The sequence below is a fragment of the Condylura cristata genome, unplaced genomic scaffold (assembly GCF_000260355.1).
Source record: "Condylura cristata isolate star-nosed mole 26May11 unplaced genomic scaffold, ConCri1.0 scaffold00004, whole genome shotgun sequence".
Classification (NCBI taxonomy): Eukaryota; Metazoa; Chordata; class Mammalia; order Eulipotyphla; family Talpidae; genus Condylura; species Condylura cristata.
This window is the reverse complement of record NW_004567105.1, coordinates 20,048,330-20,066,295: the sequence shown is the minus strand read 5'-3', so window position 1 is coordinate 20,066,295 and position 17,966 is coordinate 20,048,330. Positions and strand designations below refer to the sequence as shown.

The window sequence follows — 17,966 nt, the reverse complement described above, 5'->3', positions numbered from 1 at the left end:
GTTAGGAAATTCCACAAACACCCATAAGATACTAATCAAAATAAAAACTCTTCATTACCTCTTCTAGTGATTTGCAAGTTGCTCGTGTTTCTAGGATTATTCGAACGTTCTCCTTAATTTTTCTCAGAGCAATCTCAAGTTGATTTGGAAGAGGCAAACTAGGGTCTGGCATTGATCCTGTAACCTCTTCAAACTTTTAAGAAAAACCATTAAAGTAAATGCAGTTGCAGCATTGAAAACATATTATTGTTTACAATTACATGACAAGAAGTGATTAAATCCTACTTATATTTGAAATATACTAAGATAACATCAATTAAAATTCCACCTGGCTTCTGAAAATATTCCTATTGATTGACATTATAGGTCACGTTACTGAGTAGCAAACAGTCTCAATCATTCATACCTTTTGTGCTGCATTCAGTATTTCACTTTGCTGACGGTCAAAAATATCTAGTTGACGTTCCAGCTCAACTTCTCTTTGATCCCATGCCATTTGTCTTTCTTCATGAAACTAAAAAAAGTTTGTGTCAGACACACACAACACATGAACCAGACATACCAAATAACATACATTATCTTATTTAGTCTTCACTACGACCCTTAGAGGTCACTCTTACTGTTTTCATGTTATGGAACAGGAAGTAAGATCAGAGAAGCAAGATCAATTTGCCTAAGATCAAAGTATAGGCTGAACTGGAGTCAGGATTTCATCATCCTGTTCATCCATCACATATCTATCTATCCAATAAATATATAAGTTTATGTATTAGATGCAATACACTGTTCCAAGAAATGTAAACATCATAATCAATAGAACTAAGTCCCTGTCTTCATGAAACATGGGGTAGTGAAGAAGCGACAGTAAATAAACATGTAGTATGTCAGAAGGTGATGAATGATATGGAGAAAAATGAGTCAGGTATTTAGGGACTCTAAAAATAATTAATATAAAGTGAACCTTGTTTTGCTGCACAATTTCTTCTTCTAGGCTGCTAATTGTATGCTCATATTCAGAAATTATATTATTCAAATATTTTATTTCTTCTTTATCCTTGACTAATTCTCGATTTAATCTAAGTTCTTGAAGACGAAGTTCTTCTATTTTCATATGCCAGTTGATTACCTAAAGATCACAAATGTATATGTTATATAAAAAATGTTTCTGCATTAATCTCAATACTTTTAGTTGAAATGGAAATCCTGTAGTAAAATAAAATAAAAGATGCTTTCATAGTTGAGCAACTTGGCAGTTTGTTTTGAATTTCAGTAGACTTTTCTAAGAAAAGGTGGTACCTTAGCATTAAAACATTCTTCAAATTATTTTGGAATAGACGTCACTAACATTCACTCATATATTTGGAAGTTACTGTAAGTATATAATGAAAGCATTGATTCTATGTTCAAAAATGGAAAACCTAAATATTTTTAGTCTAGAGAATATAAAAATTAGTTATAAGATAATTTATTTCTCATTTAACTCCCACCAAATTAGGGTAAAATCAAACCGGGGGACACAGTGGTAGAGGCCTTGGTGGTGGGAGTGGTGAGGAGAAGGCATTCGCGGAGATGGGAGCTATGCCTTTGAGTCACACTCAATATTGTACACCAATGGCATTTCAGTTGAAAATAAATATGGACTCACTACCTGTGAATAAACAGATAATAATTATGAATAAATTTCAACTGATGATCACTAAGCTTAATACTAGCTATAATTAATATTTAATTAACATATGTGTTTTTTTCCATGGTCTTTACAATTCTTTGAATACAATCTAAGCATATCTACCAATGAAGCTTAGAGGCATTCTAGTAGCCAAACTGCTAATTTATAAAATCTAAATTAATAAATTAAATTGGAGGTTTAGGCACTTATTATATATTTTGCACACAGGCACACACTAAGAACTCAAAGTTATTCTGTAATCTTTTGAAAATACTGAGCTTAGAATCAATATTTTTACCTTCTGGGCTCCCCTGGCATCCTTTAAAGTGCTTATTAATTCTTCCAGCCCCTTTAACTTTAATTCCATCTCCAATGTTTTGTTCTCCATATTTTGACGTTCTTGCTGAGATTTTTTCATTTCTTGCATTATCTGAAGTTTGTCATTTTGCAACTGAATCATTGTTTTAGAGAACTTTTCTTGTTGTGCCAAGGGTAATGCTCCGCTAAACTGTCGCCGTAAAGACTGAATAGTCTGGCGAAGATGTTTGGCTCTATTTCTCCCCTCCAAGCGTGAATAATAGAGAGCCTGTTCTTTTTCATCAAGTTTCTGCTCTAAGCGTAAATTACAGGCCTCCGTCTTCTGTAGCTTAGATGCAGTCGACTCCAATTTACAGAGAGCAGTAGCCTCACTGACTTGAAGAGAGACAATTTGTTGGTGCAACTTGGCAATTAGCGCCTTTTCATCTGACTGTGCCTAACATGAAAAGGTACATATTTATATTAAGTTTCAAGTTGTCCCAGTGAAATCTATTGTGTATTTAAAATCAGTTACCAAATAAAATGTAAAACAGTGTGATACATGATTTCCTACAAAAATCAGAGCCTGCTTTAAAACAAATAACCAAAAAAATTGTAAAAGAAATAAAACTAGAATCAACACATTTAAAAGCCAAATTTGATGTATAACTAAGCAACTGTTGACATACTACTTCTTTTTTAAGTTCCACATGTAAATAACAACACTGGTTATTTTGAAATTTTTTAAAATAGTTTTAAATAGCTTGAAAATTTAAAAGATCTTAAATGTGGGAATATTTAAAAGCTACATAAAATACAAGAGAAAATGTTATTATGAAAAATTTACTATTTAACATAACACATTGTTAGGCATTTCAATATTTTTCTGGATTATGAATACCATTTCAAATTCATGGGTTTTCTTTAATAGGGTTACAATTAACAAGAACAGAACCCTCTACTTGAAGTACTCCTTGATTAAGACTATCCTGCTACCTAGCTTGAAATTCAAAGAAAACAATCCACATAGTAGAACCAATACTGCACAGACCTGGTAGTGTAAGAGCTGCATTCTGATGGACTCTACTTCCTTTTCCCTGGACTGCTGCTGTGCATTCAAAATTTCAACTTGTCTTTTGGCAATGTCAGAAATTTCTCTCAGTCTAGGGAACAATAAGATTATTTTAGGAATGATTAAGTACCCTTCTAAGTAAATACCAGAAAACCAAATTTCTAGACACATGGAAAGCCATTCCTTTCTAAGATCACAACTTAGTATGAAACATTATAGCAAGGTTTCCTAATTTTTTTCATGAAACATAATTCTAGGAAAGGTTAACAACTGTTCTGTAAAATAATTCCATTCTCAATACTCCTTCCCCTTGAAAATTTTACTACAAAGTGTCATATTTCAAGTACTGAAAAGTTGTAAAGTTATCATTTCAAACTGTACATAATACAGCATTTTCCAAGTGTATATAGTCAAAGATTACCTCTTGTACACCTGTGCTCATAAAACATTTATCTGTTATTTGGGGGGTAATTTAGAATAAGACATTAGGGTTATCTAATAAAACTGTACAGATAAGAATATAAAAATTTTAAATCCCTAGGTTCCTCAGGTACATAAACCCATTAAAGGGGTTGGGAATGACTGATATCCCCAAAAGGATTTCTCAAGGCTCATCACAAAATGGCTATATCTTAATAGCCATTACAAATAAAAACATATTTACTAATTATTTGTGCTTGGCAGATCAATTTAATGTTCCTCATATTTTCCTATGAAGTGGAACCTAATTACAAAGGAAAGTAAACAGCATCTACCTGCACACAGCATTTATTCCTTACATATATTTTGTGTTCTAAACTAATGTTTCCTCATGCAATATAAAATAATATGACTTCAGAATTATTAAGAAAGATTATGTGACTTAATGTATGTTCAACACCTAGCACCGTACAGATCAGATGCCTGACATATGAAGATTAAATTAAAATCTAAAATTTTTCACTTTATTGCAGCAATTTAAAAAAAAAAAGTAGAAGAGGTATCATAAAACGAGTTTAAATAAAAACACTGTCTCCACCCCCAAAATATTAGTATGTGGAATTGGAAATCATGAGGTCTTGACTCCACATTCAGTTCTTTCTGCAATATTATTGTTGGACTCTGAAAAATGTGACTCTTGAGAGGTAATTTGCTCTTCAATATTATAATGTGTGATTGACTTTTAAAAAGTCAATCTTGTTAATATTATTTAACTTTATTTTTATAAAAAGAAGCTAGTATCAAATATCACCTCTGCAGCATTGTAATTTGTATTCTTAAAGTCAAGTTAGAACAGACACAAGCAATAAAACGACCACAAAGTTTGAATATAAAAGTTTGCACTTACTTTGACACTTCAACTTTTAGTTCCATTTCATTCTTCTCTAATTCTAGAATCCGTTGCCTGTCAGCATCACTTAATGTCTTGCTCACGCTATCAGCTAATTCATCTCTTAACATCTGTTCCACCTTCTGTGCTTCTAAATTGATTTTAGTAAGCTAAGAAAAAGTCACAGAAAATGTTCAGAAACATCAGTTTAGGCAAGGTCTTCTTTCAAATTTAGCTCTACTAAGCTAAATTAGAATACTAAAACTAAAGAAGACCAAGTACTAAAGTTTAGTTTATTTTGCATTAGTCCAGATTTGAATTGGTGTGAAGTACTAAGAATTGACTAAACAAGATAAAATGAGAGAGTAGGAGCAAATTATGGAAAATGGTAAAATGTGAATTCTCCTCTAAATCACTTATGTTTAGGTAACCACAGTGTGATAATATTTGAATCTGATATTCTTAATTTGCTTGGAATGTGGTATATTCATACTTTAATTACATCATCTATAAATCTGAGTTACATTAATTATATTTAGTGATTAGTTACAATAAACAAAATTATATACAAAGAGTTACATTAATTATATTTAGTGATTAGTTACAATAAACAAAATTATATACAAACTTGGAAAAAAATTCAGTTTCTCAGGGGACACAAATATTATGAATGCTACTCCATCATAAACTGTTGAGTAATTATAAACTACATTATTACCAGTTGACTTAATAATTATGACCACATTGAAAAAGTTTAAAGCCTCCTAATAGTGTGCAAAGTCCCAAAGACAGACAAATTCTACTTTATTTTCTGCAATAGCTCACCCTCCTGCCTCCAAATAGTGTCTGGTATGAAATAAGCACTCAATAAATATTGGCAAAATTAAGAGCTGTTCGGGGGAGGCAATTCCATTAATAAATAACATATTTTGCATATTAAATAATGTTGGTGAGAAATAGAATATGAATTAATTCATAGAAAACACTGCTTTCTTTAAAAATATTTGATTTGAAAACACATCATTTTCCATGACATGAAACACAAACACCATATTAATAATCTACTTCAGAGATACAGACAAACCTCTTACAGAAAACACTGTCTACCAGAACGAATTCTTTACACTCTAGTACAAGAATTGTAATGTCAAACCTCAGCAAATTTGGTTTCCAATTCAAAATTACGTTCTTCCATTTGCTTTAATGAAGTCCTTATGTGTTCATACATTTTTTGAGAATGTTCAGCCCGCTGCCTTTCGTTTAATTCCTTCATCTCCAGCATAGTGATTTTTTTTGAAATAGAAACAATCTCACTGTTGGTTATTGATTTTTTTGCCTTATCCATGTTAGATTCATTTCCTACATGCAACAATACTTATGTCAATCTCATACATACTGTTCTTATCAAAATTATATCCCATATATTTTAGATTTCAGATGTTATATATAGAGGCAGTTTGGTTGGTGGAACATACATGAAACTTGTCAAATATGAATGACCTAGATTCTGGTCTTAGTTCTGTTACTTTCCTGATTGTATGATGCTTGTGATTCTTCATTAGTCAAATGATATAAAAAATATTCCTCATAAGACTATTGAAATAACGATGCAAAAGATGTTATGTAGTATCACATGTAGAGAATCAAAACAAGGTAAAATATTTTGTTAAGTGAAAGAAGGAAAAATGAGAAGTAAAATGGTAAGTAAAACTATTTTGTTAATGTAAGTGTCATGACTATTTTTAAAGTTTCATAAAGTCAAGCTAGAAAGTAAAACCTGAAGCCAATATCTATTATACATAGGGAGAAAGTACAAACAATTAAACAATTTGGTGTCTGCCTCATTTTGTTCTGTATGTATCTTTTAATAAAATAATTAACAGTACCAGATTACTGAAAGAGCTAAAAGTATTAGCAAACCAATCCATTAGAGTCACAGACTTAATCAGACAACCCTAAACGCCATAAGTGAAAGAAAACAAAATTCACTAATTATAAGTCTCCAAAGAACATGAAATTTCTTCTCCAGTCTACTCTATGCTAAACCCTGACAAGGAAGCTTAGAGGCACATTAATGGAGCTGTAGCGGACCAGCCATCTGCATGGTCTCGTGTTTGTGAGTTTTATTAGCAGTTAAAAACAACAGTCCAATGACAACCAATTTCTACGTTGAGAAAACCAACCTAGTGATCATTTAAACAAAGATGTTAGGACAACAGGAAATAAATGTTTTTAAAACTTCAGTGATATAAAATCACACATTTAGTAGAAATTAAGCTATTTCAAAATTAAGACATTTATATAGGGAATTCAGCACTTCCTGAGTGAGCCTACTAAAACTGTATGTAATATCTTCTTTATATCTTAGCTTAAATATGATTTTTCTTTCATGTAGAAGCTATCTGGAAGTCAACATACTTTTCATCTCTTAAAAAATTAAAAGCTCTATTTCTAAAAGTGGCTTATTTAGACTTTCCAACATTAGGTCGCTCTATGTCTTAGCTGCAAATTAAAAAAAAAAATCACTACCTAGTAAAACCTGGATTAGAGATAGAGTTCTAGCTCTGGAAGATAAAAACAGTATCCAAAGCATCAAATTTATTTGAAAATTATAAAGCACATGCTAATGATATAAAATTATCTTAATGTTGTAAACAAAGATAAACATTTGAAAAACTAACATGCATTCTCCGACAGGAGTTTAAAAAATTTTAATACCCTCTGGGCCAGGAATATGTTAAGATATATAAAGATGTTCAATGCAGCACTATAGGCAATAGCAAATATAAAAAAGCTAGTAATTTAATCACTCACAGTAGAACAGCAGATGTATATTTATAACTTATCAAAACTATGATGAATAGAATATGAAAATGTTTTTGATATCTACATGAAAACAGAATTTAATGACACTCTTACTATGAAGTATCTAAAATGTATAAGCATACAAAAGCTAATACAAAATATAGTGTATTATTTTGTAACTATAGACAATAGAATTTTTTTAATTTTCCTTGATGTTTTATGGTGGTCTTTTAATTTAAAAATATAAATTGAAGTTAACCCAGGATAACTTATACATAATAAAATATCATAATACTATTAAAAACAGGAATTTCAAAATTATCATGAGTCTTGATTGCTAAATGATTCAAAATGCCAAATGCTCAGTTACAAATTTTAAGCATATGTAACTTCATTAGGAACAAATCTAGCATAAGAAACTAAAAACAAATATTCATAGATTAGTACAAGTACTACCTGCTAAATTAAACTTTTTGGCAGAGTTTACTTTTAAGAAATATTTCCTTCTCTTCTTGTATAGAAAAGGGGCTTTGTAGGTAAAATATTAACTGTTATGCATTATGCATCATCAATGTACAATACTAACCTAACTTAGTTTCTTGTTCCCAAGCTTGTTCAATAGTGTGAAGTTTTTCCTTGGTAATCTCTAGTTCTTTATTTATAGATTCCATTTGTTCTTTTAGGGATGCATTTTCACACTGAATAAGACAGAAACATCACTGAGAAACTCTATTGTAAATCAGACTAAGAGCACAGAAGCAACATTGTCTTACCTTTATTAATATTCTCTAAAACTGCACAATCTATTTTTTTAATAAAATTAGAAGCCCCCCCCCACTTATACATGAAACACCATTTTAAAATATCATTCCAATGATAGTATCATTAAAAAGAATAACACAAAGTACATAAGCTCCTACTTTTCACAAACATTGTTTTGCCTACTGTAAAAGATAGGGAGGTCAAATGGTCAGAAGAGAATGGTTCCAGGCCATATTCACACTGTTTTAATAAAACTTAAGATATTCCATTCTACTCTGTAGCATCTCCTCAGAATAAAAATGGGAATTTGCTAAGCTCGCTGATGGAAGAGTCATTAATATCTCACCCATTCCTAGCTACAACCATTCAAGGGACAGAAATCTATGAAAGAAAAATATACAGTGGAGTCAGGAGTAAGAAAAAAGCATAGGTACTTGTTGATAATCCTCCTTTGATTATCATATCTAATATGCTCCATGAATAATATGCTCCATGAATAATATGCTCCACTCATTTAAAATGCCTGGTGGAGAGAAGTTTAATTCAGTTGAATCATGAAAGTGGGCTAAGGAGGATAACCTGAATAAAGTTCTCCAGAAGTCATTCCACACCTGTAAATAAGACATTACCAAAGAAGAGTAGCTAATAATGCAAAGCTCAAAATCATATAAGCTTACCTCTAAGTGTTCCAAGTTATTTGTTCTTTGAACAAGCATATTATCTTTTTGTAAAAGGTCCCTGTACTTAGCAGTGAGGTCATTATATTGCTTATTGGCCAACTCTAGTTCAGACAGAGAGACGCTATTATCTATAACCTTCTGGAGAGCTGCAATCTTGAAGACAGCCATTTCCTATGTAAATAAGAAAGAACAAGTTAGGTTGGTGTAATTTTTCTCATGAAATACTCACCATTTTTGAGGATATACTTAAAAGAAAAACTTTCCTTTTAAAAGAAATAATATTGGAAATTTTTAATTATAATAAAAATAAATGGAATTATTTTATAGTCCATCATAATTAAATCAAATTCAGTTAACTTGAGGAAAGCTAAGCAGCAAAAAAAAAAAAAAAAAGAAAAGAAAAAGTATTTTTGATGGGTTTTCCAAATCTCTGAGATTAAAAAACATAAAAATTTATTTTTTGACAATAGAATCACAGAATTAATATCAATACAGATTAACTTTTACAGCTTAACTATTTCTGCATATTACCAGACATTCTATCTCTTAAAGTGAAGCAATATAAAGTAGTTTTTAAAAGTATAAAACATTGCTGTGTGTACATGAATATAAAGAAGACTTCAGAGCTAAGTTTTAGGGACTACAATGGATAGAGGTAGATGTAAACTTAAACACACAAATCAATATTTTTTCAGAAAAAAAAAAGTCCACAAAAGAATCTAAATTTACTTATTGAAATTAACAGTCAATATAATGCAGAATTCTTGAGTGGATTCTGGAATAAGTGAGGACATTTGAATATGGACAGTATAACAGATAAGGGAATTAATACAATTTTGGTAGGTGTGACACAGTTTCTGGTTATGTACACACAAAAAAGTTTATTTTATAGAGATGCACACTAAAATATTTAGAGGTAAATGTCTATAATACATATCACTACAAAAAAGAGATGAAACAATTATAGTAGAATGCAATAAATGTTAACTATTAATCAGGGTGAAAAATCTATTGTACCTTATTTTCTTTTTTACATTTGAAAATTTTCAGAGGTGAAGAAAAAAAATATGTACCTTAAATCGTTGCAAATGTCCAATTTTTTCACCAACTTCAGCTTCCATTGACATTAACTCATTCTTCTGTTTCCCATTTTCTTTTCTAAGCTGACGTTCCATTTCTACTAAAGTAGTATACTGCCTTATGAGTGACTTTTCATTCACTTGCAAGACTGTGATTTTTCTACTGTTTTCTGAAAATGCTTTTTTCATTTCATCTGTATCCATCTGAAGAGCACTGAGCAAATTCTGTACAAAGATGCATTTCATTAGTTGTTGAATATAGCTAATATAGTTTGTTCAATATTATATAGTGATTTTCAAAGTGTTTTACTTACATTGTATTCTTTTACTTTTATAGCATCTTGTTGGATTTGATCCTCAAGTTTTTTCTTTTCCATTTTCATAGTTTCAGAGTCTGTTTTCCAGGTCTCCTTTTCACTTAAAAAAATAAAAATAACCCCACTAGACTAATGAAATAATAAATAGTGGTAACTATAGGTTATGAAGTTTAAATTTTTCATAATATAAGAGCTATCATAGCTATGACTCATCAGACAACATAAGAAGTCAAGTCCATGCTAAAAGGATGTAATGTAAAAGTAATATTTTCCTTTAATAATTACAAGATGAAATTATTTTATCAAATTACTTTCATTATTCCCTGAATCATCACCTTAGAATTGTAACAATAAACTATCTGACATTTAATACTGTAGTATTTATAAAAAGGAGAGTAAGATGAAGAAAGTCCATAACCTAAGCTAATACTGGAAATAAAGCCTCAGAATTCTGACACTACTCTTCTGTTTGGCTGTTAAATATTTGCACATTATATAAAAGAGAAAGAAATTTAAATTATTAGATATAATAAATGTCCTGGAATCTACTACTGCCTACCTAAGAGACATACCATAATCATCTGCTTGACATATCCCAATTATAGGGGCATCAACATCATCATCTTTGCTACTCAGTAGCTCAGAACTGGACATATGAGTTGGACAGTTCATTAGCCCTATTCTGACTAGTGAGATCTGCACCTTAGTCTGCCAGAAGCCTCTGAAAAACATGTTATCTGAAACTAAAAAGTTATGTGTAAAAAATGCCTCTGCCCTGTGGTGGTGGCATCTATTATAAACTACAGTAGGAGTATTGACCACCCATAAATAGGACCGACTCTATAATTAACTTTAGGTTTCTGTTTAAATCACCTTTGATTTGATATTCTAATTACTAAGGACATTATTCTATTGATGTAAACAAAATCAGAGACAAGGAGAAGCATTTTAGTTTCTTATGAAAATATGAGTAATGCTGGCAGTGATGAAGAAGATGATACTAGCAGCTGACATTTACAAAATGTTCATATATAAGCATTTTCATAGAATTAATTTCTTTTATAACTCTTATATAAATATATATATATATATATGTACTATCAGAATCTTATAGATAAGAAAACTAAGATACAAAGTAGAGAGAAAGAAAGAGGAAAGACTAACACAAAATATGTAAGTACTTTTACATTATTTTCATCATGAATAAGAATGTGCTACAATTATATTTATAATGCTATGTTAATAACTATACCTTAGATATTCTTTATATAATAAGCTTTGTTGATGACGAATTACTGCAAATTTTCTGTTATAATCCTCAAGAGAATCTTCTAAATTCTTTAAATTCTTTTCTTTATATTCTAGTTCCTAAAAATTATTTAGAAATAAAAATGAGAAAGCATTAGAACACACTTTTATGCCATTTGCAGCACCCTGGATGGTGCTGGAGGGGTTTATGCAAAGTGAAATCACTCAGAAGACAAATAACAGATGGCATTCCTTATATGAAGAACATAGAGAAACTAAGATTCATATAAAACCAAACTGAAAGCTAATCCTTGAAAACTGACTGTAGAACGGGACAACCAAAAGGGGAGGAAAAAGAGGAGGGACAAGAACAAAGGCAGGAAGGAACACAGGGGTCCATGGTGGTGGACTATGAATTCTTTGGCGATGGTGCGCTAATAGCAACCAGGTGACAACAGGGGATCGGATCCTACTCTGCTATAATGCAAACAGTGACGTAAACCAATGTTAATGCAACATTCAAAAATATTTAATAAATAAGTTCAAAGGCTAAACTCAAATTCAAACAAAATGATAAAAAACCATCAAAAGAGAACTGTCACTATTTCTATAAGCAACAAGGATCACTTCTTTTTGAACATCTTTAGTTTACAAAACAGGCGAAATTATTTTTATTGTATGGATAGTTGTAGTAACCACACAAATTACCAGACAGCTACAACCTTACCTCTAGTCTCTCATTCCCACAAATCCTTTTGTGAACCCATATAATCATGCCTCCACTCAGTTTATCCTTCCAATTATTTCATTTTTAAGATGAGAAGTTGTAACTTAGAAAGATTAAGTAACTGATTTAACATTAAGAAATTCACTAGTCAAGCTTTTTGCCAGGTACTTGACTTCTCTACAGAGCCAACATCTGAGGTGCAGTTTGTCTCTGGGACTCTGCTACTTATTCTGGGAGGTCTCATAAGCCTGTCACCGTCAGTGCTACTCTGGACAGGCTTTCATATTCCCAGTTGATGCTCTCTAATTTACCACTGTTCTCAGGCCTTTTTTATATAATGCTAAAAAAACATGAATTTTATCTCAAGCAACATGACAATGCCATATTGTTTGTTGACACTGTTCCCACAATGCTAAAGAGAAATGATACAGCACTAAAATTTACAAGTTTAATGTAATTAACTATAAATATAACATGATTTAAAAAGTAATATTCTATTACATAGCTAAGGATGTGACTTTCTGACTTAGAAAACTTACAAATTTCAATATTCAGAAATGCTGATGTAATTTCCAAATACAAAAGGAAGTATTTGATGATAATCATTATTCAAGTATATTCACATATGGATCATATAAGAGGAAAACAGTAGCGCTTATAATTATAAATATAGTTTTAACTATCCTAACACTTTTGTAATAGTATTTGTAACATGATAATAAGGTCTTCATATGATAATAAGGTCTTCATATTTTAGATATAAAGAAAAGCTGTCTCACATTAGGCCATGCATAATTACCATGATATAGACAGCAAAACCTAGAAACAAATCTAGAGCAAGCATCATCCATTTTAATTTGCTGGTGGATTAATTAGTAAAGGAAAGAGACAAATAAAAGAAAATTTGACTTAAAACCTTTTTTTTTTAACAGTTTGAATATAAAAAGAGAATAATTTTAATCATTTTACTAAAATAGCTGCTCAGATTTTATTCACTTGAGTTGTTTTCCCAACCAGCAACAAATAAAAGTGATCATCTTATTTACACATTACGACCTAATAGTACCCACATGCTATTCTACTGGTCGGTCACATATTTCATATAAATGACACACACAACAAGAATGTAATACACACCCCATGAAGATGATGGTATAAACTGATCTTATTCATGATATTCCATTTAGCATGAAAATCCATTAAAATATATCTCATTGTTAATATTTTGGAAACTGAAGTTACATGAAGACTAAGTTAAATACAATATTAATGCTTTCTGTTATTTCCATGTAAATTCTTCAGTACCTGTAACAGGCGTATCAAATACTCATTCTGTGCATTAATGATGTTGGCACTAGATGGTGCTATCCCTTCAGGTAAGTCTATTCCTTTAAAAACAATATTTGATTCTTTGGATTTCCGTAAGAGCTCGGTTTCTTTTTCAAGATGATCTATCTGGAAACAAACAATTCAGGAATGAGACTCACATTCTTTACATCCAAAGAGTCACAAATTTAAAAGTAGTAACCTAATTCTTACTGAATATATTTTAAAAGTATATGTATATTAATTCCTTGCCAGGAATTAATTAAACCACACTTTAATTTCTATTTAGAAATGCTTAGAGATAAACTTTGATTCTTACAATTTTTTTTAATAAATAAGGCTTATTTGTCTTTTATACAAGACAGTCTAAGTAGGAGCTATCTTGATATTGAAAGAATCCACTAGATACTTCTATCAGTCATTTAAAATAACTGAAAGTTTCACATTAAGTGTATGTTCATAAGCTAGAATTGTTTTTATCTAATAAAACTCTCACCTTTAAATTTGCTTTTGCCAACTGCTGAGAATAATTCATAGCCTCCTTCCGAGATTCCCTGAGCTCTTGTCTTAATTCTTCATTCCTCCCAGTAAGTTGATCAACTTGAGCTTTCAAATGAAGATTGGCATCAAAGATTCCTTCTGCATTTTTTGATTCTATGGCCTAATATATTTAAATTAGGAAATGTGAAGAAAAACACTTAAGTCCTAGTAAAGGCAAATATACTTATAAATAAAATTGAAACATGCATTTTACTATCTCCACTGTATAACAAAAAAAGATGCCAAGCCTATTTGTTATTCATGATTTTAAATTTTCAAAATTCTAACTTAATTTACATCAGTATTGCTAAGTGTAACAACTGAACATTAGCAAACATTTACCTACTTTCTAGTAGACTGGTACATTGGAAAATAAATGGATAGGTGTAACATGACCGGGGCTCAGTGGTCCTTTGCATGTTAGTATCAAATGATTTTCTTGACTCAAAAAGTTGTAACAGACCCATTATGAACAGCAGCACAAGTAAAAAGTAAAGAGTCAAGAAATTCAGCATACCTCAAACAAGAGATCAATGCACAATCATATCTACAAATGTATGTGCACATAAACACATGCACAGCAAATCACTTTATAGTAAACATAAAGTTTTGAAAAAAACCTGAGAAGATACACATATCACATAGAGAGGAACCATGACATCATGACAGTAAATATCTTAGCAGAGACTATAGAGACCAACAGACAGTGAAACAAGATCTTTACAGTGATAAAGCAACCAAAATATAAACCATTAATAAGAAGAGATATAACTTACATTAACTAGTCTTTCAAGACTAGGGATAATTAGAGAAGTTTCTCCTCCTTTAACATCAGGATCTTTCTGCATTTCTTTAATAGCTTGCAATATTTCTTTCATACCTTCTTCAAGTTGCTTATTTTCTTCAACCAATTCTTTTACTAAAATGACATGTTTTTCCCACAAATGAAAAGATGTTTTCACAATTTACACTATTCTTACAGATGACAAATAATAACATATAGGAAAAATATTTCATTTGTAAAATGCAAATGTAAATATAGAAAAAATTCAACTATAAAGTTCAGTGTGTGAGAAGTTAACAGGCATACTGATTTGAATGATGTTCCTATAAAAATATTATTTATATATCATAACTAAATAAATTAAAAGCATATGCTGCCTTCACTTATATTATCTTATAAATCTGTTTTGCTAACTTCACTTTAATTAGAAAAAAAAGAAAAACTATTTATTGCTACAGGCATTTACTTTAATAACATTCTCTGAAAATAAATTTGACAAATCAAATGGATCAATGAAGACTAGAAATCTATCTATTATAGATGTACACAGGTCTAAAACATACAAGAAAATATAGGATGCATTACAGTTCTTTCAGACATGTAGGATAAATACACACTGAAAAATAAGTGGTAACTTACATTTATTCTGAAATTTGACTACTACTGTTTTACTTCTTTCTAAATCTCTTTCCTTTTCAGTTAGCTCTTTTGAAAGAATTTCATTCTAAAAAAAATTTAAAAAAACTTTTAGAAAATATTACAGTTGTCTATAGTCGGAAGTATTTTAAAAAATTGATCCATTAAGGTACAATACACCAAAAACAAGCTGTAGAGACACTGTGGCAACCATAACAATAAAATCAAAAGGTTAAACAGATGTTGATTATCTCCCCCCTGCCTCCCTCTACTAAGTGACACGTGGCAAATGCAGACAATGAAAGTTTGTGCCTTTATTACCAGTCTTCTCTTTAATGTTCTGCCTTTACAGTACCTGTTCTGCCTGGCTTCTGTGATGTTCAAGCTCTCTTTCTGCATTTCTACTCTGTGCTTCTTTAATCAATAAATCCTGTGCTATGGCTTCATTCTAAAAAAAGTTAATTAGGCATGTCAATGGATTCATAGCAAGTGAATTGTATTTTAGATTTTTTAAAAAGTAGAGTATGTGTAAAGTATTGTTAATGATCTTAAAATTTTTAGAGAACTTATAATTATTACACAAGGAAAAAAAAAATTAGTAAAAGTAGGAAGGCAATTTGGAGGAAAGCTCACCTGAGATCTAAGAAATACTAGTTCTCTCCGTAGCTGGTCTATAAGATTTTCAAGTGGATCTATCTGAGATAATTTTGATTGTACAATAACTGGCACAGGGTCTGAAAGATTAACTTCAAATTTACTTTTCAAAATCTCTGTCTGTAAGGGCACTTCACTTCTTTTTATATCTTCTTTCAAATTGGTTTCAGCATATTTTACTTGGTTATAAGTCTTTTCATCTTCTGATGTTGCTACTTGTGATTTATCCATGTCAGCTCTATTAACATGAATTTGTTGAGAAAATATTGTAGATTTTTGCCTAAGTGATAACTTCTGCAGTAAGTCTGAAGCTGCTGTTAAGGCTTGTTCAGCTGATTCACTTTTTTGTGTGAAATGAATGTTCCCAAGTGCCTGATGGCTTCTTGACTCTTTCTTCATAGACTCATCAGAAAAAGAGTACAAGTACTCATTTATGTCGTCATGACTCTCCCTACTAAAGAGATTGACTAATGATTCTAGATTTCTTAGAGATTGTAGACAGGGTGCTTTAAAAATCTCTCTTATTGTAATAGTTCCTGGAGGTGAATAGTTATCTTTTACTTGTATAGATGAGGACTGTCTACTTAAAGAGGCAATAGGATTCATTTCACTTTCTACACTGTGATGAATTTCAGACTGTATTGACAATGATTCTGTGGTCACATTCTCCTGTGGTTCATTCTCATATGACTGTAGAATACTGAGTGACGGTCTCTTATGCAGCAGTTCTATTTTATCTGACCTCCTAATCTGCATTTAGAGTAAATAATGTCTTGTTAATCAATCTTTGGATCAACACGTTATTTAAAATAAGACAACAACTATAAAAAAGTAATGTCTAAACTGAGATAAAGTGGGTAGAAATAAAAGAAGTGATGAAAACTTTTTATTATTCTTTTATCATACTTCACTGCTCACCTTTGCTTGTGTTTCACTCAGATTTTTGAGGTTCATAAAATCAAGTTTTCTTTCTTCTAGTCTATTCTCTTGAGAATAATTTTCAGTTAGGCTCATATTCTCAACATTTAAACCTATATATGAAGGAATTAACAATTAGAACCACAAAAAAACTCTAATTCTAATATTTTATTCTTTAAAACTATAATCAAGTTTTAACTACAGGTAAAAGAATAATCTACAAAAATCCTTACTCCACATATAGACTTCACAATGTTTTGTTCTACTCACTTTAAGATATTAACAAGAAAGTAATGAAAGTGAATTTTATCTTTCTTATCAGTTTTTGCCCATTCTGCATAGACTTTACTAGTAAGCACTAAAATAGCATAAAGAAACAAAAATCATGATGATGGGTAAGCTCATTAACATACTAATAAAATATGAAGTGTATCCCTTCTAGACAATTTTTAAGGTATTATCAAAAACAAACAAAACATCTGTTACTCAGATACCTGCTGACTATGGCCAAATAATAAATCGTTCCTTTATATGGTTTCCCTGGAAATGGGATGCAATTTCTATGATGAAACTTAACTTCTCCTGATAGCAAGGTAAACTCACCCAATGTGAATTTTATCAATGTAACATTACTTTCACTTAGTATAGAACATTTATAATGTTTTAAAGGGAGAGAACGACAGAAAAGGAAAATATTGAAAAAATTACGAAGTTCTATTATTAATTACATCGTATTTGGATTGTACAGAAATTAATGGGTACTGTGAATTTTTCAAAAGTATATAATTCTAAAGATAAAGATTGGTTTTTGTTTACTAGCTTAATTATTAATTATTATTATTATTTTTTTACTTATTTCAGATGTTAGGCTGAATCCAATGTCATTGGGTCATTATTTCCACACATTAAGCTTACAAGTAGAACCAGGAAAATGTAATGATAATATTCTCAGACCAAAAAATTCAGATCTCAGACCCTCCCTGGTGGCGCAGTGGCTTAAAGCACTGAACCATGAAGCTAAAGCCACTTCAACATGAGTTCGATTCCCGCCCCAGAGGTGACCACATAGCGTGGCAGACCTCTCCTGACCTGCCCGCTGCTCCCCTCAGCAGTGTACTTCCTCAGTCAGCTTGTTCTGCTCCC

General features: G+C 30.9%; 1 protein-coding gene across 1 annotated transcript in view; it reads right to left on the bottom strand.

Annotated features, from left to right (window-relative positions):
- The window catches only part of CEP290 (centrosomal protein 290kDa), a 63,279-nt gene that overhangs the window by 28,818 nt on the left and 16,495 nt on the right, over positions 1-17,966 (bottom strand). The window contains exons 15-31 of the mRNA XM_012735141.1: positions 16,824-16,936; positions 15,255-15,339; positions 14,608-14,750; positions 13,788-13,952; positions 13,271-13,420; positions 11,243-11,358; positions 9,988-10,090; positions 9,668-9,898; positions 8,592-8,765; positions 7,739-7,850; positions 5,501-5,706; positions 4,366-4,517; positions 3,018-3,129; positions 1,968-2,423; positions 962-1,126; positions 407-514; positions 59-193 (exon numbers count right to left, since the gene is read on the bottom strand). Coding sequence (XP_012590595.1) covers positions 59-193; positions 407-514; positions 962-1,126; positions 1,968-2,423; positions 3,018-3,129; positions 4,366-4,517; positions 5,501-5,706; positions 7,739-7,850; positions 8,592-8,765; positions 9,668-9,898; positions 9,988-10,090; positions 11,243-11,358; positions 13,271-13,420; positions 13,788-13,952; positions 14,608-14,750; positions 15,255-15,339; positions 16,824-16,936 — 2,726 coding nt within the window. The remainder of the gene's footprint in view (positions 1-58; positions 194-406; positions 515-961; positions 1,127-1,967; positions 2,424-3,017; positions 3,130-4,365; positions 4,518-5,500; positions 5,707-7,738; positions 7,851-8,591; positions 8,766-9,667; positions 9,899-9,987; positions 10,091-11,242; positions 11,359-13,270; positions 13,421-13,787; positions 13,953-14,607; positions 14,751-15,254; positions 15,340-16,823; positions 16,937-17,966) is intronic.